This window comes from Saccopteryx leptura, chromosome 1, assembly GCF_036850995.1.
Source record: "Saccopteryx leptura isolate mSacLep1 chromosome 1, mSacLep1_pri_phased_curated, whole genome shotgun sequence".
In the NCBI taxonomy this organism is placed as follows: Eukaryota; Metazoa; Chordata; class Mammalia; order Chiroptera; family Emballonuridae; genus Saccopteryx; species Saccopteryx leptura.
Window position 1 is genome coordinate 176,715,140 of NC_089503.1, and position 24,442 is coordinate 176,739,581.

At 45.1% G+C, this 24,442-nt stretch overlaps 1 protein-coding gene across 1 annotated transcript in view; it reads left to right on the forward strand.

Annotated features, from left to right (window-relative positions):
• The first annotated feature begins 4,474 nt into the window (after positions 1 to 4,474).
• The window catches only part of STUM (stum, mechanosensory transduction mediator homolog), a 55,375-nt gene continuing 35,407 nt past the window's right edge, over positions 4,475 to 24,442 (forward strand). The window contains exon 1 of the mRNA XM_066381417.1: positions 4,475 to 4,858. Coding sequence (XP_066237514.1) covers positions 4,666 to 4,858 — 193 coding nt within the window. The 5' untranslated portion in view covers positions 4,475 to 4,665. The remainder of the gene's footprint in view (positions 4,859 to 24,442) is intronic.

The following is a 24,442-nucleotide window of genomic DNA, read 5'->3' on the forward strand; positions in this document are numbered from 1 at the left end:
CAATTTGCCAAAAGGAGCCATCCTTGTGGGTATATTAATTACTTGTACAGTTTGGAAGCTGACTTTAGCAAAATTATTATTTTTTCAGCTAAAAGATGTCCAAAGCTAAGGTACTTTATTCAGCTGATAACGGAACAAGGTCAAGAACTGAATTTTATCTTCATGAATCAATGCCTGGCCTGGATTTGTTATTTGGCTGATGTCATCAACTGTTTGCTCTGTTCCCCCAGTCATGTTTGTTTCTGATTGGGGAGGGGTATTTTTTAAGCTTCTAACTTTATTGGGAGGTCTCTTCCTACGTGAAATAGCTTAGATCTTAAACTCTCCTTCAAACATCAGCCACAGTCACAATGTCAAAAGGATGTGGCATAAACTCCTTGCAAGAGTAATCAAGAAAAGAGAGAAAGTCCAAATGAACCATATCAGGACTGAAAAAAGGAGATATCATTACAGATTTTACAGGCATTAAAAAGATAATCGAGTATATTATGAATAATCTTATGCCAACAATTTTGACTAAATGGACAAATTCCTTGAGAATGGATACAGTGAGTAAGACAGTGAGCTGAACCTATTAAGTGCCAAATCCATTGGGCACTTGGGGGTCTTACTCAGCCCCTCTGTGGCATTTGACATTGCTGACTGCTCCTCCTTAATATCTTCCTCTTTTGGCTTCCATGAAACACTCTTAATGTTTTTCATTTTAAACTTTTTTCTCCCTCCTCCTTTGAGCTTAATTTACCCTCTAGTGACTCTCCTGGGCACTCTACTTGTTTTATTCCACATTTGTATACAGAGCTTTAACTACCATTTGTATGTTGATAGCTCCCAAATCTGCAGCCCATATTGCTTTACTAAGCCCTGAATGTACTAGCTATTCAACTTCTGTCTAGACAATTGTCCATGCTGGTCAACACTGCCCTCCACCCCTTGGATGTCCTCAGCTGCTCAAATTCAGTTTTACCTCTTTGCTAATACCATCTGGTTTTCATTTGTAAACTATCCCTCCCCCATTCCCAATCGATGTAGGTCAGGAAGAGTCCCCCTCTCATGGGACACAACTTTACCGTCCCCAGTCCATCCTCTATAATGTTGACTGAGTGACTTTTCCCCCAAACCACATCTCATTATGGCGGTTCTAAAGTCGGGGTCCAATTCTTTGACATTGCTCCGTTAAGAGGTGAAGTGTCCTCCATTTGAATCTAAACAAGTTTGTGACTGCTTCAACCAGTAGAGGTCACAGAAGTGTCACTGTGTGACTTCTGAGGTTAGGGTAGAAAGTCCATGCTTCCACTGGTCCTCCAGAGCTCCCTATCTGGATATACCCTCTGAAGAAGTTTCCTCTCAGAACCCAGCCACCATATTGTGAAAAGTCCAAGTCATGTGGAAAGGCCATGTGGAGGTACTCTAACCAAAAACCCCAGTTGAGCCAGCTTTCCTTATTCCTGTTCAGGCACCAGACCTGAGAATCATTTCGGAAGTGAATTCTCCAGTTCCAGCTGTTCCAGCTGCTGCCATTTGAGTCTTCGCAGCTGAGCCTCCAGACATAATGGAGCAAAGAAGAGCTGTCACAGCTGTGTGCTGTCCATTGTCCAAACCCACAAAATGTGTGATCATAACAAAATGGTTGGCCCAAACCACTCCATTTTGGGTAGTTTGTTACATAGTGCATAATAGTAACTGGAATACTTATGCCACACCCCTGCTTAACATGTTCTAATGATTCCACATGACCACCAGGATAAACTCCAGCCCAATTTCTTTGTCCTTCATTACCAGGTTCCTGCCCACCTCACCAAAGCCATCTCCTGTCCCTGCCCACATGAGCCCTGGTCCCAGCAATCCTGCAATTTCTGAAATGTTCCCTACTCTTCTAGGCTTCCATGCTGTTGCTCTGCCTGGATGTCTTTCTGACCTCCAGTTATTAAGAGAATAATCTGGAAAATTGGGGCTGTAAGCCCACTTCCTTCCCTGACATCCTTTCTTCCAGGAATAACCAAGTTTCCGTGGCCCTAAAACAGTTTGGGTGCTCTGTGAAACAATATTTTAAAAATTAGGGTTCTTTTCTAGGTCTCTGAACAATTCTATGGATTCTGGAGCTAGATTGCCTGCATTCGAATTCCATCTCTGTCACTTACTAGTGGGTGACTTTGTGTAAATTTCTTAACTTCCCTGTGCTCCATTTTCCCCATCTGTAAAATAGACTAATAGATAATACTTCACAGAGTTGTTATAAGGATTAAATGAATTAAAATGTGGAAAGTGCTTAGAATGGTACCTGCAGGGAATGCTTGGATAAATAAGTATTTGTTTAAAGTAAAATAAATCTCCTACAAGTAGTTAACTCTAGCCACTGCTCAAGTCTCATTACATGTGATTATTTGGGAGACCTCTACTGATGTGTCCTCCACTCTCGCTGGCTTCACTGACAGGTTAGTGTTTTCTCAGGTACCTTCAGTTTCCCACAGTTACATTTGTTGACATTTGTAATCCTATCATTGGGATTGTTAGTATTCCTCATCTATGAGATCCTTGATGGCAGCAGCTGGGTTTTACTCTTTTTTCTCTCTCCAAAAGCAAAGTCATATTAGGCCTTTAATAAATGTGTGTTAAATTGAATCTTGCTTTGATTTTACTGAGTTCTTCTAAGTCATACATATTATTAGTGGTTGAGTAGAAACTAAAACTTTCAGTCCTGTTCATTTCTAACTGCCAGGCCTAAGCTGGTTACTGTGTGTGTGTGTGTGTGTGTGTGTGTGTGTGTCCATGAATATTACCACTAACCCCTGCTGACCATCTGCTTTTAAAATTATTTTACTCAGCCTGACCAGGCGGTGGCGCAGTAGATAGAACGTCGGACTGGGATGCGGAAGGACCCAGGTTTGAGACCCCAAGGTCACCAGCTTGAGCGCGGGCTCATCTGGTTTGAGCAAAAAGCTCACCTGCTTGGACCCAAGGTCACTGGCTCCAGCAGGGGGTTACTCGGTCTGCTGAAGGCCCGCGGTCAAGGCACATATGAGAAAGCAATCAATGAACAACTAAGGTGTCGCAATGAAAAACTAATGATTGATGCTTCTCATCTCTCTCCGTTCCTGTCTGTCTGTCCCTGTTTATCTCTGCCTCTGTAAAAAAAAAAAAAAAAAAAAAAATAGGCCCTGGCCGGTTGGCTCAGCGGTAGAGCGTCGGCCTGGCATGCGGGGGACCCTGGTTCGATTCCCGGCCAGGGCACATAGGAGAAGCGCCCATTTGCTTCTCCACTCCCGCCCCCCCTCCTTCCTCTCTGTCTCTCTCTTCCCCTCCCGCAGCAAGGCTCCATTGGAGCAAAGATGGCCCGGGCGCTGGGGATGGCTCCTTGGCCTCTGCCCCAGGCGCTAGAGTGGCTCTGGTCCCGGCAGAGTGACGCCCCAGAGGGGCAGAGCATCGCCCCCTGGTGGGCAGAGCGTCGCCCCTGGTGGGCGTGCCGGGTGGATCCCGGTCGGGCGCATGCGGGAGTCTGTCTGACTGTCTCTCCCCGTTTCCAGCTTCAGAAAGAAAAAGAAAAAAAAAATTATTTTACTCAAATACCAATTAAATAATCCATGGCCTTTTGGCATCTTTCCTCTGAGCCCTGGGCTGGTTTAAGGTCATACAACCACTATTACCCCTCAAGAAAGAGGATTAGTGGGAAGGAAGTAGATTTGCATCCTTCCAATTCTTTGCCCTATCTGCTGAATTTCTGGATATTTCTGATGCTTTGAACCTCTCCCTATGTAACAGGCATTGCTTTCATCCATTCACTTTTTCCAGGTGTGGAGATGAGGGTGACATTATTCAGGAAATCTAATCAATATGGGGCCTTCTTGCGGCAGGCTTGGACACAGACAGCCAATTCCTCTTACTTCTACCAACTGCAGCCTTGTCAGCCCCAGACGGCGCTGTGTCCTCTTTGGCTTTTTGACGACCATGTCGAGCACACACACAAGGCTAGGTTTTCCTCCACTTGCGGAGACCTGTTTGAAAAGCTGTCTCTTGCTTTATGCTCTATTATCAAGCCCAAGATCGCTTTTGCTAGATGAAACAATTGCATTTAAATCAGAATGAATTGAGGGCCACTAGGCACCAAGAGCTCTGTGTTTCTTGTCTCCATCCCCCTAACGTCCAATATCTCTACCAGACTAAAGGACTCAAATTCGGTACTTTCCCGACCCTGCCAGCTGAAAACACAAGGCCAATTCTCAATGCCCTTGGCGGAGGCTCCCGCCTCAGTCACTTGTCTAGAGACGGCGGGAATGTCCATTCATCCCAGTGTCGGGATAACCACCCCCTCTGCTTTCCTCTTCTACTTTCTTTCCTTCGCCCTGATTTTAAGTGGTATTTTTAGGGGTGGGGTGGGCGGAGAGAAGGGCGGGGAAGGGGCCCAGCGGGGAGGGGCGTTGGAGCATTGTCACCAAGTGTCACACCGCCTTCTCCGCCCCTGAGCCAGGGGTGTGGGAACAAGGCGGAGCGCGCGACAGAGGGCTGGGCGTGCTGGGACGCGGAGTGCGGGGTCCCTGCCAGCTCCGCGGCACCGGAGCACGCTGGCTGACTGAGCTCCGCGTGGCGCTCGGAGCCCGGAGCCCGGAGCCCGCCGTCCCCCGCCCTCTGTGTGCTGGGCGGCAGCCCGGCTCTCGGGGAGCGCGCCGGGCCATGGAGCCTTCGCACAAAGACGCCGAGACGGCGGCGGCGGTGGCAGCGGCGGACCCCCGGGGGGCGTCCTCCTCCAGCGGGGTGGTGGTGCAGGTCCGCGAGAAGAAGGGCCCCCTGCGTGCAGCTATCCCTTACATGCCTTTCCCGGTGGCCGTCATCTGCCTCTTCCTCAACACATTCGTGCCGGGACTGGGTAAGCCAAGCGGCCGCGACCCCTGCGCCCGGGCCCCGCGGCGGGAGGGGGGGGGGACAGAGCAGGGCACCGGAGAGACCCTCGGATGGCGCCCACCGCGGCAAGTGCCTCCCAGCGCCCTCTGGCAGGTGGCAGCAGCGCGTGGAGCTGGTGCCCTGGAGGGTGCAGGGCTCCCCCACCCGCTTTTCACCTTCTCCCACCTGTGAACGAGGCTGTCCCGCCCGAAGAGCTGGAAACTTTGTCGGGAATGTTGGAGGCCGAGGGCGGCGGCCGGGATCGGTCCCCTCTCGGCTCCCCGAGATCCTGCCCATTCTCTCCGCCACGCACCCTCCCGCAAGCCCTTTTCTCCGAGGGGCAGGGTCCCGCGCAGAGGGCTCACTGCGGCCATGCGTGGTAGTGACCAAGTTCTGGGAGTCGGAGAGGTCGGCAGAGCTGGGGGAAAGGGAGACAAGCGGGCTCAGGACACACTGCATCCCCGCCTGCATTCGCGGGGTGCGGATCGCGTGGGGTGAGAGCTCGCTGGCCACAGCCTCCTTCACCTCCTTTTGGAGAGCTGCGATGTCGCGGGGCACCAAGGGGATAGGGGATGATAAGTCTGGATACCTTTCGGTTTGGACGGCATGTGGCCAGGGGTGACCTCAAACTCCCTCCTATTCCTTCCGTTTCTTTAAAAGTGGACAGCACGCCTGTGTAATTCCGCGTTGGGTTCTGGCTGACTGGAGGGACCCTGATGGCACCCGTTACAAATTTTAAAACAAAGGCGCGTCACAAAGTCAGGGGTGCCGAAGGGTGCGCGTAAGGAAGGGAATGAGAAGTTTGCCTGACCCTCCTTCATTTAGGCCCACCCCCAAATCTGTCTGCACGCCTTCCCCCACTCCCAGCCTGCCTGATCTTCAACAGGTCCCCGCTCTCCAATTATGTGCGTGCGGGACTGAGAGGAAGGCACCTCTGTGCCCTCTTCAGGAGCAAGCCTACTCCTGCGTGTCAGCCAGTTGCCAGCATCTCTGGCTCCAAGTTCCCAAGAACCGAGGTCAATTAGAAGTGGTTTTCTGTTGTATTTTGGCCTTTCTCACGACCTCGCTCTTAGGCAGTTTAGCAGCGCTGAGAGTGTCTCACCCACCCACGCAGGACGTGTCCGCGTTTCCCTTACTTGTCTTTCTGGCCTCGGGGCTGCACATCTACCTGAGCAGAAGGTTAGGGGGTCTTCAGTTGTGCTTCCCCCTTCCACGATGGCTCTAGCAGCCCAAGTTCTTCCTTGTCAAGGGCCTGGTCGCTGCACATTCGGACTCTGTGAGGAGAGGAGGCTAGCTGATGTTAATTTACCTGTGTTAGAAATTTGTACCTGCTGGAGTATAAACACACTACCTGTCCCTCTCTCTGCCATGTGCATATCATGAACAGAATTGCATCTTAATTCCATTTTTTTTAAGTGGCGGAGTAAATGTCACCCTATGGTCTTTTGTGGAAACAGGAATTGGTGCCAGGTGGGAGAGGCCATTACCAAGTCCCTGATGAATGAGGGAGCCCCCCCCAGGAGGCAGCAGCTGCCCTCCTGGGTCTCACCTCACTAGGTACCTTTGCTGCCTCTGCCCTCTGCACCCCAGTCCTCTCTAGGGACCCAGCTGTGCCATCTTCACACTCTCCTTTGTTAGATCAGAACCCTATGGGATTTTTGTAAGAAACCCTTCTGGGAAGCCAGGAGAAAATAAGGAAACTAAAAGAGTAATACAACAGGTAAGTCACGGGTGTACAGACTTATGACATTTCAGTTATCAAATCTAGGTGTTTCTTTTTCTTTCTTTCTTTCTTTCTTTTTTTTTCTTTCTTTTTTTTTTTTTTGTATTTTTCTGAAGTTGGAAACGGGGAGGCAGTCAGACAGACTCTCGTATGCCCACCAGGGGGTGATGCAGAGGCCATAGAGCCATCCTCAGCACCCGGGCCAACTTTGCTCCAATGGAGCCTTGGCTGCGGGAGGGGAAGAGAGAGATAGAAAGGAGAGGGGGAGGGGTGGAGAAGCAGATGGGCGCTTCTCCTGTGTGCCCTGGCCGGGAATCGAACCCGGGACTCCTGCACGCCAGGCCGATGCCCTACCACTGAGCCAACTGGCCAGGGCCTCTTTCTTTCTTTCTTCTTCTTCTTCTTCTTCTTCTTCTTTTTTTTTTTTTTTTTGAGAGAGAGAGAGGAAGGGAGAGAGATGAGAAGTATCAACTCATAGTTGCAGCACTTTAGTTGTTCATTGATTGCTTCTTAAACATTCCTTGATGGGGTGGGGCTCTACCTAAGCCAGTGACCTGTTGCTCAAGCCAGCAACCATGGGATCAGGTTGATGATCTGATGCTGAAGCTGGCGACCCTGCACTCAAGCTGGTGAGCCTGTGCTCAAACTGGTGACTTCAGAGTCTCAAGTTGACACTATCCACTGTACCACTACTGGTCAGGCTTTTTATTTTGTTTTGGTTGTCACTGTGGAGTTGAGTGAGTGCACAGGCCCTTCCCTCTCTGCACACTGAAGGGGTCCTGATCCTTGGCCGTGTTTCTCATCTGTGAATCAGGGATGCCTGTCTTTTGGGGCTGCTGGGAGGATGGAACAAGATCACTTCAAGCTCAGGGGGTCTGGCTCATAGGTAGTGCTCTGGAAATGGTGGGTCCCTCTCTCTCTTTGCCCCTCTGCAGAGCTGACACTGGTTCCATCTCTCTCTCTCTCTCTCTCTCTCTCTCTCTCTCTCTCTCTCTCTGTGTGTGTGTGTGTATGTGGAGGGGTACCTTTCAGGGTCTTTCTTCTGAGTATTTGTTGATCTCTCTGCCCTCAACCTGCATTGGAGTCTTATACTACAAACCAGCCCAGGCAAGACTTGCAGGTGGTGCTCCCCCACTCCCACCCTCCACTTCTCTAGGTCCTCTTGGCTTATCTGAAGCTCCTGTGAAAAATAAATATTCGTGTCTGGCTCTGCCCTTTGAGGAAATGCAGTTATTGTACTTTCGATCCATTCACTTATTCGTTCCACAAACACAGAACACCCACCACATGCCAGGCACTGGGAATGTGATGAATAAATCAGCCAAGATGTTATGGATTATTGAGAGCAATTGATGCAAACTTTGTTTAAACTTGGCAAGTGCTATATGATGGCAGCAGGAACAGTGTTTTAGCCACAATTAATTCTTCCTGAGTTTGGGATCAGAGAAAGCGTCCCAGAGGGAATAGTATTAGCTTAGACTCTGCTGAGAAGATCTGTTCTGTGGCCCCAAACTCTTCCCATCCTCACTCCACTCCTACTCTCTGGAAACTGGGCAGACCATTGGCCCAAATATCTTTTTTTCTCTTCTGGAAGCTTCCTTCACTACAAGTACTCTCCTCATTTGCAAATTGGACAAGAGTACAAATGCTAGGAGAATGAAGGCACATATTTTTCTTGTGTAGGTGTCACAGGTCCATGGAGGACCTACCATGGAGAAGCCCAGTCTTTACAATTCCTTGGTAACTTCTTGATCCAAACAACTGTGCTGTTGGGATAACACTCAGGCCATAGAGAGGGATGTCTTCTTTCCTGGGGAGTGGATGGGAAGCAGAAGTGATTTATGATCTCTCTGACATCCCACTGGAACAATAAAAACAAATTTTAAAAAATGAATGATGGTAAAGAGAGTCACCCCAGTCCTATTCAGTGATAATCGACTGATAAAGACCACTGCCTGTACCTTCATAATTCAACAAATAGGGCATTGATAAAGATGTACACAATTACTCATAGACATAAGGAAAGTTCATTGTTATGCCCCCAAATAGCCAGAGAGTCTGTCTATTGGTCAGGGGCAAAGTCAAAGTTTCATATTTAAAAATTTTATCTTATTGACTTGGTGAAACAAAAATATTGGTAACTCCAATAGTGGCAGGAAAAGTGGGACAGAGAAGAGCTTCCACTAACCGTTAACCATTCGGTCAGACTAATGTTGGCCATTAATCTACTGTTGAATATTCACAAATATTTAATCTATCCCTAATATATTACTTACTCTGACACTCAACTCAAGTCTTTCTTCCCCTGTAAGAGCACCACAGGCTGGCTTAGCTTCTTCTCTCTCTTCTAATTGATACTTATTATTAATAAATATTGAGATTATTAATATTAATTGATAATATCAATTGGTAATAAATATCTTTAATTGATATTTATTATGTCCTATCTGTGGTATCTTTTGTATTGTTGATTTTTTGTTACTGCTTCAGGAGTTTATTCTTTGTCTATCTAGTAAATTTCTTGAGATAGCCCCCATTTAAAATTTCTTCTTGATATAGTATGTTATTTGTGAATACATATTAATGAGAGTTATACTCCAGGACTAGGGCTTACAAATTATCTGGTCCATCAGCTTAATTTTATATAGGAATGAGGCAGGCCAGGACCTGGAAGTTTATATCCAGGTTAGGACCAAGGAAATTTATATCCTACTCAACCTTTTAAAGAAAGTTATTGAGGATGTATTTTAGCAAAACAACAGTGTAAACCAAGAAAGAAGATAAGAAATCCAAGAAATAATGTGCCTACTCCAGGGAAGTCATGAAAGGCAGTCAGTCTTCATTAGAGTGGGAGGATGGAAGGCTCCAGAAAAGTGGTCCTCCGAGGATGGTGTAAAAAGAGGACAGTCCATAGAGTAGAGAGTATTATTGGGATACTGTGAGAAATTAGAATTGTGATTAAAAAAACCCACACATAAAGTAAGCAAGAAAAACAGAAGGCGATTAGTAACTGCAGTAAAGACAAAAAATTATGCAAAAACATTAGGATCGCAAAATGAAGGAACCTACCCAATGAGATCAGGAGGTCAGCAGGCTTCAAAAAGAATAGAAAGATTCCAAACAATAAATGGAAAATTTGGAAAATATCAGGGATATGGTGAAGAAGGCACATGTTTCTTCTACCAACAATATGAAAGAGAGGTCTTCAAAAACTTCCAGAAAAACAAAAATGTTTTTCATGAAAGGCATAGCTCTTATATGGAGCAAATAAAAATGTGGCCTGATTTTGAGCAAGTGGTGGAATATGAGTAAAGCTCTTTTAAGTGTGTAGGGTCTGTCATTGGACGAGTGGTGCACAATATGGGTTCTCTTTGACTCTGCAGCAAAGAATATTTTATAGTCATAATGACATAAAGGCTGCTCTGTGGTTTTCAACTTCTAAAACCAAACACAAAGCACTGAAGATTACTTAAAATAGCTATAAAGGAGAATATAAAGATTGTCCACCTTGACACTATTAAATGAAAAGCACAGCTTGTAGAAATTGGCGGATAGAAGACAAAAGAAGGGCAATTGTGATAAATTGAATTATTGCTCCAAATTATTCACTGTCCTCCCATGGCTTGCCATGCCTCCTGTGAGCAGGGAATACTTCCTTCCCTGCCTGTTGATGTCAGACTTGGGCATGGGACTTGCTTTGGCCAAGCGAATGTAAGTGAAAATGACATAAGCCATGCCTGAGCAGATACTTTAAGAGGCATTATGAGTTTCTGCCATTATTCTTTTCCTTCTGTCATGAGGGGGTGCTCAGGTAGGGGCTGCTCTTCAACCTGGTTCCCAGAATAAAAAGGACATCAGAAGCAGGGCATGACATGTCATGTAAATGGGAACTAAGCCTGAGTTGCTAAGATTTTTTTGTTGTTATTGTCCTTGCACACCCACCACAGCTGATTAACCTGTAGAGGGTAGGGTAGAGACATGAGTACCCTCCTTATATAAAGTGGGGGAATCGAGAGATGCTGTCTGTAATCAACAGACTAAGAAATAAAAGTTACCAAGGTAATCAGTAGATGAACTGAAATAGTTGGGACAATGGGACAATAGCGATGTGCTGGGATAATGTTGGAACAAGAGTAGAATGGAAATGGGGGTGATGTAAGTAGGCTAACTCTAATGTATCATAGTAGAAAGTCAATAACTGATGCCTAAAGTTTATGAAACATGAAAAAGCAATATAAACATACCTTGGAGATTAGGGAAACATCATAAGGATTCCCACCCTTCTTGGCATCATCAATTTCTCTTTGTTTAATAGCTCATCCCCAGAAGCATACAAATACACTGAAACTCTTTCCCAGTTTTTAAAAATAGCATCACTTGATCCTATACCCCACTCTGGCCATTGCCCCTTTCTCCTCTCCTCTTTATAGCAGAGTTCTCTGAATAAGGTGTCTGGATTTTTTGTCACCATTCCCTATTCTCTCATTTTCTCTTGAACCTGCTCTAATCACATTTTGCCTCTGTCACTCACCTAAATTGTACTTCTCAGGATCACCAATCACCTCCAGGTTGCTAACTTCTCCAATGGTCAATTTTCTGTCTTCATCTTCCTGGACTTCTCAGTCAGATTGGACACAATACTCACTTCCTTCTCCTTGAAATGCTGCCTTCACTTGTCTTTGGGAACACCATCCTTCCCTGGTTTTCTTTATCCCTTGTTTCCTTTGCTTATCTAATCAACCTCTAAACTTGGGGAGTTTCCCAGGGGACTTGATCTCTCTTGATCTCCTATCTGCCTAGCTCACTCCCTTGATGTTCATGCTCAGTCTCCTGGCTTTAAATTGCATCCTTATGGTGATGACTCCCAAATCCAGATCTCCAGCTCAGACCTCTGCTTCCCTTGAACTTTAGAGTGTTATATTCAACTGACTTCTCAACTTCTCCCCTTGGAAACCAAAATGCATCCTGGAGTTAACTTATCCAAAACCAAATTCCTGATTTTCTTCCCCAAACCTGCTTTTCCCTCATCACAGCAAATGACATCCTATCAGACGCTCGGGCCAAAAAATTGGGACTCATCCTTGACTTCTCTTTTTCTCACAGCCTATGCCCAAGCTGTCAGAAAATACTCTTGGCTCTACTTTCAAAATATCTTCAGTATCTGACCACTTCTCACCATCTCACCTCTACCTCACTGGTCCAGGCCTCCATTCTCTTCTGAATGATTTCAATGGCCTCTTAGTGGTCTGCTTGCCTTTACTAACATCCCTTATAGTCTTCCTCAACATGGCAACCAGAGTGATCTTTTTAAAACACAAGTGAATCAGATCATGTCACTTTTGATCTGGAAATCCTCCAATGGTTCCCATGTCACTCAGAGTGAAAGCTCAGGTCCTTATTATGACCCACAGGCCCTAGGCAAGAACTTTCCAAAAGAAGTGTGACATGAGCCACAGATGTTATCTAAAAATTTCTAGCATCTATAGAATAAAAATAAGAAGGAACAGATGAAATTAACTTTATAGGATACAGGGGTGGGCCAAAGTAGGTTTACAGGTGTAATACAAATAAATAATACAATAATTAATAAATAATAATATAAGAATAAACTCTGTTTTTTTTTTTAATAATTTTATTTTTTTAATGGGGCGACATCAATAAATCAGGTTACATATATTCAAAGATCAACAAGTCCAGGTTATCTTGTCTTTCAATTATGTTGCATACCCATCACCCAAAGTCAGATTGTCCTCTGTCACCTTCTATCTAGTTTTCTTTGTGCCCCTCCCCCTCCCCCTTTCCCTCTCCCTTTCCCCCCTCCCCCCGTAACCACCACACTCTTATCAATGTCTCTTAGTTTCACTTTTATGTCCCACCTATGTATGGAATAATGCAGTTCCTGGTTTTTTCTGATTTACTTATTTCACTTCGTATAATGTTATCAAGATCCCACCATTTTGCTGTAAATGATCCGATGTCATCATTTCTTATGGCTGAGTAGTAAGAATAAACTCTGTTTTATGTGCTCATACCTATAAACATACTTTTGCCCTACCTTATATTCTACTTAACCTAGTATATCCAAAATATTATTCTTCAGTGCATATTAATATAAAAGTTGTTGAGATATTTATTTTTATTTTTATTTTTATTTTTTTTATTTTTTTTACAGAGACAGAGAGAGAGAGGGATAGATAGACAGGAACGGAGAGATGAGAAGCATCATTAGTTTTTCGTGGCATGTTGCAACACCTTAGTTGGTCATTGATTGCTTTCTCACATGTGCCTTGACTGTGGGCCTTCAACAGACGGAGTAACCGCATGCTCAAGCTGGCGACCTCGGGGTCTCGAGCCTGGGTCCTCTGCATCCCAGTCCGACGCTCTATCCACTGTGCCACCGCCTGGTCAGGCTGTTGAGATATTTTATATTCCTTTTTTGTGTATTAAGTTTTCAAAACCTGGTGTGAATTTAACACTTCCCTCACATCTCAGTTTGGACTAACCCCATTCAAGGGCTCACTATCCATGTGGCTGCCATATTGGATAGAATGGTTCCATAGTATCAGCCCCCACTGTGTTTCTGATTTTATTTACTACTGCTCTTTCTCATGCTCACTCTGCTTCAGCCCTACTGGCTTCTTTGTGGTTTCTTGAAAATGTCAGAGGCACCTTCTCACCTCAAGGCTTTTGCATCTGCTGTTCCTTCTGCCTGGAGTACTCATCCTACCGATATCTACGTGCCTCACTTGTTCACATCCTTAGATCTTTGCTCAAATGTCACCAATTGAGGGAGGCTTTCTATATTAGTTTGCTAGAGCTGTCATAACCAAACACCACAGGCGAGGTGGCTTTAACATCAGAAATGATTTTCTCACAGTTCTGGAGGCTGGAATTCCACGATGAAGGTGCTGGCAGGGTTGGTTTCTCCGAGGGCTCTCTCCTTTGCTTGCAGATGTCCATCTTCTCTCTGTGTCTGTCTGTGTCCTCATCCCCTCTTCTTATAAGGACACCAGTCATACTGGATTAGGGCCTATCTTGAAGACTTCATTTTTACTTATTTATCTCCTTAAATAATCTCAAAATACAGCCACATTCTTTGGTACCGGGGCTTAGGACTTCAACATATGAGTTTTGAGGGGACACAGTTCAGCCCATAACACTTTCCCAGATGACCTTAAAGTTCAAGCTCCCCCCCTCCTCAAATGCTCTATCTTTCCCTACTTCTTCTTCCTTAAGAGCACTCTCACTGTCAAACATGCTGTATAGTTCACCTTTTTTCTTTCTAGTGTCCGTAACCCCTACTTGAATGTATGCTTCATGAGGGCCGGGGTTTTTGTTTTTTTGGTTTTGGTCTGTTTTGCTTGTTGCTGTATCCTTGTAGTCTAAAATAGTGCCTGGTTCATAATAGATGCTCAATAAATACAAGTTGAATGGATCAATGAATGAATGAGTGAAAGCCAGAAATAGAAGTGATTGCCTTTGGGAAGCTGTGCTCCAAGCAGGGAGAGCTGGGAGAGGGGAGTATTTTTTTTATTAAAAGCCTCCTTTTCCCTATTAAAAAAATTATGTACATTTATTACTTGGATTTAAAAAAAAAGAATCAATGCTAAGGAAGGAGAGGGGCTTTCATATACTGCTGATATGAATGTGAATAAGGACATCTGTTCTCAAAAGCATGTTAGCAACTGTATCAAGAGTCTTAAAATATTCCTACCCTTTAATTCAGTAATTCCACTTTTAGGAGTTCATCCTGAAGAAATAATCAGAAACATGGACAAAAATTTATGCACAAAGATGTATCATTAAGTGTTATTTATAACACTGAAAATTATAAACAAACTCAAGTGATAACAATAGAGGAACAGTTAAAAAATGGTGGTTATCGTTATGGTGTAATGTTACACACCCATTAAAATGGTGTGTAGACAGAGTTTCTGATAATGTGATGGCAGTTTTTAGGGTGTAAGGGAAAGAAGGTTGAACACTGTGCTGTCAGTGTGATCTCAGATATTATTTCTTTTATTCTATGGCACCTTCTTTCTCTGCATTGTGGATATTTTTGAATTAGCTGTGTGTGTTCTCATTGCTATTGTGAGAAATAATTTTTCTTTTTTATTTTTTTTTCTCCAAAAACTTATTGCTAAATTACTGGTGTGTTTTATGATCAATGGCATCTTAAAATCAAGGAATTATAAGGTAGATGATATTGGAATAAAATACACTAAAATGTTAACAGGTAGTAAGAATATGGGTGATTATTTTCTTTATACTTTCCTGTATTTTTAAGATTTTTCTAAAATGAGCATGAAATGTATGGCTTTTATAATTAGAAAAACAAAATAAATATTGCTTTGAAAAAACATCCTCACAGGGTTGTGATGCTCCAATAAAAATATGGTGGTATTTTGACAATGATGAAGTGCTATAAGATATCTGCATCTGCTATGTCTACACTCCCTATGTCCACACTCCCCGTCCACGTGCACACTGCAGGATCATTTATAATCCAACATATAAATGTCCCTGTGCCAAGTGTTGTCATGGGGTTGGAGGCTCCCCTACTCTTGGAAGCCTAGTGACACTTGCTCCCATGGGACATATCCCATCATAGGTTGGGTCGCAGCTTAAGCAGCAACACTTTGAGGGGTGACTAGGTTAGGTTCACTAATGTAAATAGCCTTTATGTTTCTTCTGAGATGTTGTGAGAAACTGAGCTGCTCTAGACAGTGGACGTGGTCAGTCAGCAGATGATACTGTGTTTCAGTCGAGGGTAGACCGAGTGCTGAGCAGAAACAGCTGACTCCTGAGTGCCAATGGCATGTCCCTCGCCAGACATGCACTGTGCTCCTGTTGTGAGCCAGGTCTGGGCTCGAGCTGAGACACAAAATCAAAGAAGACACAGTCCCTGTGTCCGGAGCTGACTGTCTGCCGGGAAGGTGGATTGTGCTAAGTGCAGACAGTGGGTATGTGCTTTACAGAGGAAAAGATGGCTGCCAGGGCCCATCCAATGAGTCCACAGGGGTGAGAGAAGGCTTTGCCAGCAGACATGGCTACTGGGGAAATGAGCAACAGCTGCAGAGTCCAGAGGCACTGAACTAAGTAACATTTGCAGTTCCGTGTCAGACTCATGAAGCCACAAGTGTTAATGGAAAGTGAGGTCCCCTGGTGGAATGTGGCACTCCGTAGACATTTTGGTCTTTGTTGACTGAGAAGTTTGACCCTGAGGTCAAGGATAATTTGGTATTTGTGGAGAAGAGCCTGTCCTAAAACCTCAACAAAGAAAATGGTCCAGCCTAGCCTGTGGTGGTGCAGTGGATAGAGTATTGACCTGGAATGCTCAGGTTGCTTGTTCGAAACCCTGGGCTTGCCTGGTCAAGGCACATATGACAATCAATGAGTGAACAACTAAAGTGAAGCAGCTATGAGTTGATACTTCTCATTCCTTGCCACCTCCTCTCCCTGTAAAATCATTGAGTAAAATCTTAAAAAGAAAATGGTCCAAGTTTCCTAGGGCCTGGCAGCTTTAGGGACACCCAACCCTTTATTTTACAGATGAGAGGCCTTCCCTGTTACCCAAGGCTCTTAAAATCTCACCATCACTCACCCTAGCCCAAGGCCTTCCTGTTCTCAGCGTCTGGCTTATATTGGAAGATTTATTACTATTTATTGAATTAAATGAGTGCACCGGCCCTTCATAAAGATCTGATAAGGGCTGTAGAGGATGACACATGCTCACATGAGGGACCACATCAGATCCCACCACCTGGACCACCTTCTCCTGTCCAGCCCTTTTCCCTGATAACAGCTTTATTGAGATCTATCATAAATACATCTCAATATAGCTGTAGCTTTATTTGCTACTCCAAGGTGTAGCAGATTCCTTCCCCTGCCCTGTCTTCCAATTTCACTATTTGACCACTTTCTGAACCTCAGAAGCTTCATGTGATAAGAACACCTTAAGGCAGGGGTTTGGGGGAGGATTGCTTGAGAATCTTTTGCTTCTCTGAGTTCTGCTAGTGCAGGAATCTTCTTCCCACATTGGTGCCACAGATGGGCCAGACACAAGCAGCCTGGAGGCTTCCAGAACAAACACTGTTTGGGAGGTTGTCATATTTTATTTTTTGTTTTGTTTTAAAAAGAAGCATTTCACCAAGAAGGAAAACTTTCTCAATGAAAATGTAACAGCATGGCACCAGCATAACTTGCACTGTGGGGCATTTCCGAGGTGGAGAGAACTCCTCCCTCTGGGGACAGACAGGCTCTGGCCCCAGTTGTGGGTGTTGCATCCTTCCAAGAAGTGTCACCTTTAGGCTAAGCTGCAAAAGGGAGTGCCCATAGCAGTTCAGATGGAAGTAGGCCTTCCTGGGTCCCAGCTCAGTGCATTGACTATATGGTATTCTGTTACTGTTTTAACGGATTTCTTTGTTAGCAGATGTGAAGCACATTTCTGCTTGTGTCTCAGCTCTGATCATTTCATTCTTCTGCTCTGAAATCTTCAGTAACCCCCCATTATCCCTGGAGCTAAGTTCACCTTCCACATGGGACTTGCAAGGATTCAATGGACTTCACCCATTCTTTCCCTCCCTTTATTTAGTTGAACTGGGAAACTGGCTTTTATCAGGTGCTGCTCGTATGTTTCTGCTCCTCCCACCCTACCTGCTATCAGTCTAATTCCTACCCAGCCTTCAAGGGACATCTCCAATGCCCCTCCAAGCTGTTCCTGATCAGTCCCGTGTGGTGAGCTCCTCCTTCCTGGGACAGCCAAGCCACTTAGGACACTTCTGCTCTCCTTAAACTCTGGTTCTTCTGTTGTTGTCTTAATTTTGTCTTTGAATCATCTCCTTGATGATAGGGGCTATGCTTTTCTCACCCAGCGCCTAGCACCTTTTGAATAGGTATTGGTAGAAGTAAGAATATGGATGCCTACTGACTTCTAGGTCAGCAGGTCCTGGTTCCTTTAGCCTAGTGAGTCCTTATCCAAGGGACACAGGTTTTCATGTCACTTCTCAGCATTCCTAGCTCAGAGGGAAGTAAGGGATAGAGTCCTCAGTCCTGAAGAAAGTAATTGTTGGGGGAGGAGCGGGCAGTTGGGAGGACCAGGGGGGTGACTGCTAATGGTTACAGGGATTTTGGGGAGTGATGAAAATATTCTAAAATTAATTATAATAATGGTTGCATTGAATATACTCTGAGTATACTAAAGCCACTGAATTATTAAATGGGTAAAGGTGGTAATATATAAATTATATTTCAAGAAAACTGTTAAAAATTAGCATTAATGAATAAGGAATGACAGACATCACATGAATTGATGTGATATCCTAAGAGGGACACGTATCACTTGGACAGTATTATGACTGGGAGTGCAAAATTTTAATTGATTCATTAGGACATATCAGGAAAGCCCAAATGAAGGACATTCTAAAAAATACCTGGCCTGTATTCTTCAAAAATATCATTCTCATGAAAGATTAAGAAAAACTAAAATCATGGCAACTAAATGCAAAGCATGACCGTGGATTAGATCCTGCACTGGAGGAAAAAATAATACCAATAAGAACATTATTGAGATACTTGGCAAAATTGAAATATGGCCTGTAGATTAGATAAAATTTTATATCCATATCACATATCCTAAAATTGATATCCATACTATAAATATGTAAGATAATACCTTTATTCTTTGGAGACATCCTGAAATATTAAGGGGCAAAGGGCTATGATACAGTCAGCTTATTCACAAATGGTTGAGAAAAATAATAATAGGGAGAGAGAGAGAATGATAAAACAAATGTAAAGTGTTAAAAACTGGCAATCTAGGTAAGGGGAGGACAGGAGTTCTCTGTATTATTCTTAAAACTTCTCTGTAAGTTTGAAAGTATTTTTAAATAAAAAGGTTAAAAAATCATATGATTAAAAGTCAAATATACTCATACAGTTCAGACACAGTGATTGTACCTAAATCCAAATTACTGTACTTCAACTTAGTTACATCTTCTTTCTTATCACTTAAGGTCTATCTGCCTGCTGTAACTCAGAGACCATGTGGAGCAAGTCATTGTACAAGGTGTCATTGACTGGCAGGGCCAAGACTCCAAAAAAGATTTTCCAGGAACCCCTATTAAAAGCCCATGGTTGTTCTGGCCGCATAGCTCAGTTGGTTAGAGCATTGTCCCGAAGCTCAGAGCTTGCCGGTTCGATCCCCAGTCAGGACACACACAGGAACAGATCAATGTTCCTGTCTCTCTCTCTCCCTTCCTCTCTCTAAAATCAGTAAAATAAACATTAAAAAAAATAAAGATCTCACCTATAAAATAAAAAACCCATGGTCATACCAAGCTAACTGCAGCCGTTCAAGAAATGAGTAAGTCCCTCTTCTCCACCAGCGCAGGCTTGATTATAACAAAAGTGAGTTTCCCAGCAGGCTGGAGTCAATGCCACAACTAGATTCCCTTGCAGTGGCTGGATGGAACTAAATGGGCTGCATTTGTAGCCACCCTTTGGGGCCGATCAGGAATTTAAATGCTTCAGTTAGAGCTGGACAGGATCCCAATGCTACAGAGCTATTTGGAGAATTCTTTCTTTTCTTGGTTATTCCTCTTTTGACATCTCAGGATGAAGTCCAAGCAGCATCCATGGACCTCAAAGAAACCAACCTCAAACAATCAATGACCATGTCATGCCAGGAGATCATGGCAGAGCTGCCCCTTAGCCTTGGCTACTCTGAGGGGTCATGTGAGTTGAACGTACAAGTGAAATCTTTTTCTGGCCTCACTCAGAAGGGGAAAAAAACATAACCATCTTAGGTCCAAATAATTGGGGTTCTAAGGCTCAAGGCAGAAAGGGGTGGGTAGTGGAGGATATACCAACCACACAAGTTAGGCTTGATCAGAAGATTTGGTTGGTCTTGGGCCTCAGTGCCCATGGCCAGACTCTGAGTCTGACCCACCCCAAGAAGAGGGGCTTGGGAACTGATCTGGGCTAAAGGAAAGCAGAGAAAAGCCATGGCTTAGGCAAGATACCAGATTGCTTGGGCTCACTCTTGGGTGGGACTGCTGTGTGTTTTATTCTCTCTACTAGCTTCTTACTTAAGCCCAATGCAGCTAATGTCACAGGATGTTCTAGATCTCCCTGTGTGGGTTCCCCTGAAGACTCTCGAGCTGGACCTACCCTGTGTCAGGATGCTGGGAGATCAACCAAAGCACTCCTTTAAAGGCAGACCCAGGGGAGGGGTGGGTGAGCAGTGATGTCTCCCCAATACTGTTTGCATCCCATCATTTCATATTCTGTGTAGGGATCCCTATCCATCACCCCAAGACAACAAGGAATCAATAGCACCACCAATCATGAGGGGAAACATACATGATTTTTAACACAAGTTTGAAGACAACACCAACTAAGAATGAAAAATAAAATAACAGATTAAAAATGTATTGAAATCAAGCATACCTTCTTTTGGGTCATCTGGTCTACCAACCAGTCTAATTTGGGGTTTTCTAATTTATCATGTGGGTTAGTCTTATCTCTTCAGCTACACCTTTTTTGTGTCTCCCTGTAGGGTGTGGGCCAGTGCAGAACATGCAGCAAGACCCCAGCTATACCTGCTGACTGACAATGAGCTGGGAAGAGAGGGGCCTCTGCCAGGCTGAGGTCCCATACCCTTACCTCTCATTCCAGCTCTGTCATAACAGCACCCTTGTTCCGCTGGATCTCTCTGTCCCTGTCCAGGCTTCACTTTGTACCCATCTTAAGCAAGAGTGGTTATTATTCTTGCCTCCTTGTTTGTGCTGTTATTCTTGCCTCCTTGTTTGTTCTGAGACTGTAAAAGAAATAAGATTAAGGTTCTATGTACCATGTGCCTTTAAGTCAGGAGGGGAACAGAGGCTCCTCTCCAAGCCACACAGCCTGATCTCGTTTTCAGGCCTGAAGGAGTGAGTCTTGCCCTTGCAGAGGTGAGCAGGAGAGCACGTTTTCATCTCCTTTACCCTCCCATCCCCATACATTCTCCATCCTTCCCTGGCCTGCTCTGGCAGGAGGCTGACCTCTATGGCCTGCCTCACCTGTTCCAGGTGTGTTGATCAGGGAAGAAGGTACTGGCAGGAATGAAGGAAAGAAAGAGAGAAGTTGGGCCTTGGCCTCTGTCCTGAAGCACCCCTTCAGCCCTCTTCAGACACAGACAATAGCCCCTTCCCTCTCCCTGTCCCTTCAAGCCCAAGGCTGGGGATGGCCTCCGCTATTTCTAATCCTCACCATTTCCTCTCCACATGGGTTCCCTGGTCCTTCCTGGACTTCTGTGAGTAGTACCTTTATCAGACCCCGGGCTCAAGCCTATTTTCCTGTTGCAATTCAAATGACACAGAGAGACACCCCAACTGGGCTGTGGGATCCTGACCCACCTTCTTGGCACCACTGCTGCCCGCCCAGCCTACCCTTTCCCATTAGTTTTCCTAAAGAAGTTGGTTTCTGGCACATCTTCCTTCTGGAGGCTCTGGAACAACCAGTACATGAGCCGGAGCCTCCAGAGCCTCCTGCCGTCTGAAAAGCGTGGGCACCCAGCTTCCAAATGGCTCTCAGTGCTCGTGAGATGCCACATTCTCACGAGGGCCGGGGGTGGGGGCTGGGGAGGGAAGGGCAGGGAAAAAGAAGGGCAGGGGTGCTGGAGCCAATGCTGGGCCTGATGGGGGTCCAAACCAGGAATCTTCTCCTGCATTTTCCTGTATTGTGGTTGCTCATGTTCTTGTTCAACAACAGGCACTAGCCCCAGCTACGCTCTGGGCAGTTCTGGCCCCTGACGCTTGGCTCAGAGATCTCTAGGCTGCCCACTTGCCCAGCGCATTCCCCAGCGATAAGCCAGGGTTCTGCCCCTTTTCTGCCAGGAAATCTAGGTCGCTGGAAGCATTGCCTTCCCAGGAACCATTATCCTTCTTCTCTCTGGAGCCCTGACTTTTCTTACCTGTTCACTGCTCAGTCCGCCTCTTTCCCTCCACCCAGATGAGTCCATAGAACGGCTAACTCTTCCAGAACTAGCTCCTCATTCTTTTTTTTTTTTTCTTTTTTCTGAAGCTGGAAACGGGGAGAGACAGTCAGACAGACTCCCGCATGCGCCCAACTGGGATCCACCCGGCACGCCCACCAGGGGCGGTGATGCTCTGCCCACCAGGGGGCGATGCTCTGCCCCTCCAGGGTGTCACTCTGCCGCAACCAGAGCCACTCTAGCGCCTGGGGCAGAGGCCAAGGAGCCATCCCCAGCGCCCGGGCCAGCTTTGCTCCAATGGAGCCTCGGCTGCAGGAGGGGAAGAGAGAGACAGAGAGGAAGGAGAGGGGGAGGGGTGGAGAAGCAAATGGGCGCTTCTCCTATGTGCCCTGGCCGGGAATCGAACCCGGTTCCCCCGCACGCCAGGCCGACGCTCTACCGCTGAACCAACCGGCCAGGGCCTAGCTCCTCATTCTTAAGCAACTATGGGATATTTTTCCGTCGTCATGACCATTTTGGAAGATGCCCAGCCTGTTTCCTCCTTACCCTTCCTGCGATAAAAAAGATACTGAAAGCAAATCACCATCTCAGTCCAGTGTACCCTCCACTCCCAAGGACCCAGTAGTTTTACTTTTTGTTCTCCATTTCCTTCTGCTTCCACTTCCCCTTTCTTTGGAGATTGAGACCAGCTAAAGAATAAAATGGTCTGTTCATAGTTTGCTTTTTTTTTCCCCTTCCACTCACAAGAACCTCTACTGTTTGAGTTGTTGAAGCCCCGATGACTCCTTGTTATGAGAAAAGTCATCAAACTACGCCTCGTATGTTTTAAGTTTTTACAAAAGACACTGAAAATTAGTGCCTCATCTACTTAAAAGGATCCCCTTTGATAGCCATACCAATTAATTTTTTGAAAAGCAAAACAATTCCAGTTGGATACTTTTGAATCCGTTCTTTTTCCCTCTCTCCTGTGTGATTTGGGTGCAGACTTCTGAGAAGCAGGTTTTATAATTAGAGGTTCAGCCAGGCTAAATCACAGTGGCAGAAGCTTATGCAACTGCTAAAAACCTAAGAGTTAAAAATGGAATTGTAGAGTGGGGAAGGTAATAATATCAGTGATGTGAAAACAAAAAGTAAGAAATTAGAATTTTAGCAATTCAGGTCTCTTACCCACATTTTTCTGCACCAGACAATCTTGGTGTCATTTTCCAGAATAAATCAAAGTGCAACCTCTCATTAGGAAAAAGAAATAAAAAATCAAACTTTACTTTCACAAATTTAGCTCTTTGCCCCATTAATCCTGGGTCGGGAGCTCTTTTTACTGACTTTTGGCCATTATGTCACAAAACACGTTTTAGTATTTGTTAGAATCCGTATGTTCACTAATGCCCATAAAGAAACAGATTTTAGATTTTTCTAAGTGGGTTTTGGTAATTTGCTATTTTAAAAATACTTGTGAGACCTTTGCAGTTGCTATGGCAATATAATTTCCATAAACATGATTTTTGTGGGGATTTTTGCACATGGAAGACTGAGGGTGATATGCAGTGTTGGGGGGAAGTAGGTGGTGGATTTGGCAGCCAGCCCATTGCTGCTGCCCTCAACTGCTGCAAATCTGATTCCAAGAACTCATGTTTATGGCCCAGATCTGGCTCTCTATAAACAACACAGTTGACAGGAGAGGCCCCTGGGAAGTGGACCTGGCCAGGGAGAAGAGGCTCCCGGATGGAGCCAGCAAGGTGGTGGGTCATGGGCTCCTGCTCTGCTGATCAATGGTTCCGCTTCAGTCAGAGTGACCTGCAATCTCTCCCCAAACCATGTCTCACAAAGCCTTCGAACACCAGACACAATGGATCTGCTCAAGGGGTGGTCAAGAGACAGGTTTCTTTTTTCCTTTTATCCAGATTTGTCAGAAAAAAAATCCCATTTTAATGCACAATATGGAGAAAATGCTGGACATTTGCAATGGGAAATAATAGGAAGTAAAAACACAACAACATTAGCTATTAAGCAAAACAAGGAAACATTGACTATGACATAGGTAGTAGTATAGCTGTCTTGAATGCCAGCACTTGAGGAAAAGCAGCTGTACTTAGAAAAAGAGGTAGATGATCCCAATGGCACCAAGTTTTTGTTTGTTTTTTAATCAGTGATGCTAGATATTTGTTTTGACTCATCGTTAAACTTTATTTCCCAGAAAATGGAATATACAAAGGGATCGAGAGTGAAGCAGAACAAAGACAAGAGAATTTTCTAATAGCTAAAAACATTTTGGAAATGAAATGACCAGTAAAAGGAGTTAAGGGCAGAAGTGTGTCAGCATGAGATAATTCCACCGAGGCCTCTCTGGTGAGCAGGCTGGGCACTGGGTGCCAGGCACTGCGTAATTGAGCACCTGGGCACATCTGAGGGGTCTTAATCATACTGAATTATGAATCACAAGGAATAAAAATTACTAGAAAGCCATTGTGTTGACTGTTATAATTTATGTAGTGCCGGAAATGCGAACAGGGCCACAAGAGGAGGACGTGCCAGTCTTCCTGCCTGACGAAGCACTGATTTCCGTTCCTTGAAAGCCAAACTGTGAGGCCCAGAAGAGGCTGTGTGTGCACATCTGGAGTGTGCACCTGTGAGCCGGCACACCTGGTGTATGCATACACATGTAAGCCTGCATGTCTGGTATGTGTGCGCACACGTGAGCCTGCATACCTGTGTGTGTGTGCTTGTGAGCCTTCATACTCGTGTGTGCGTGTACATGTGAACTTGCATATCCAGTGTGAGCCTGCACACCCGGTGCCCTGAATGGGCACAGGATGAGGGTGTGTTCAGAGGTCTGTGCATGTCCAAAAGGCACAGAGCACCAGCTCCATCAACTG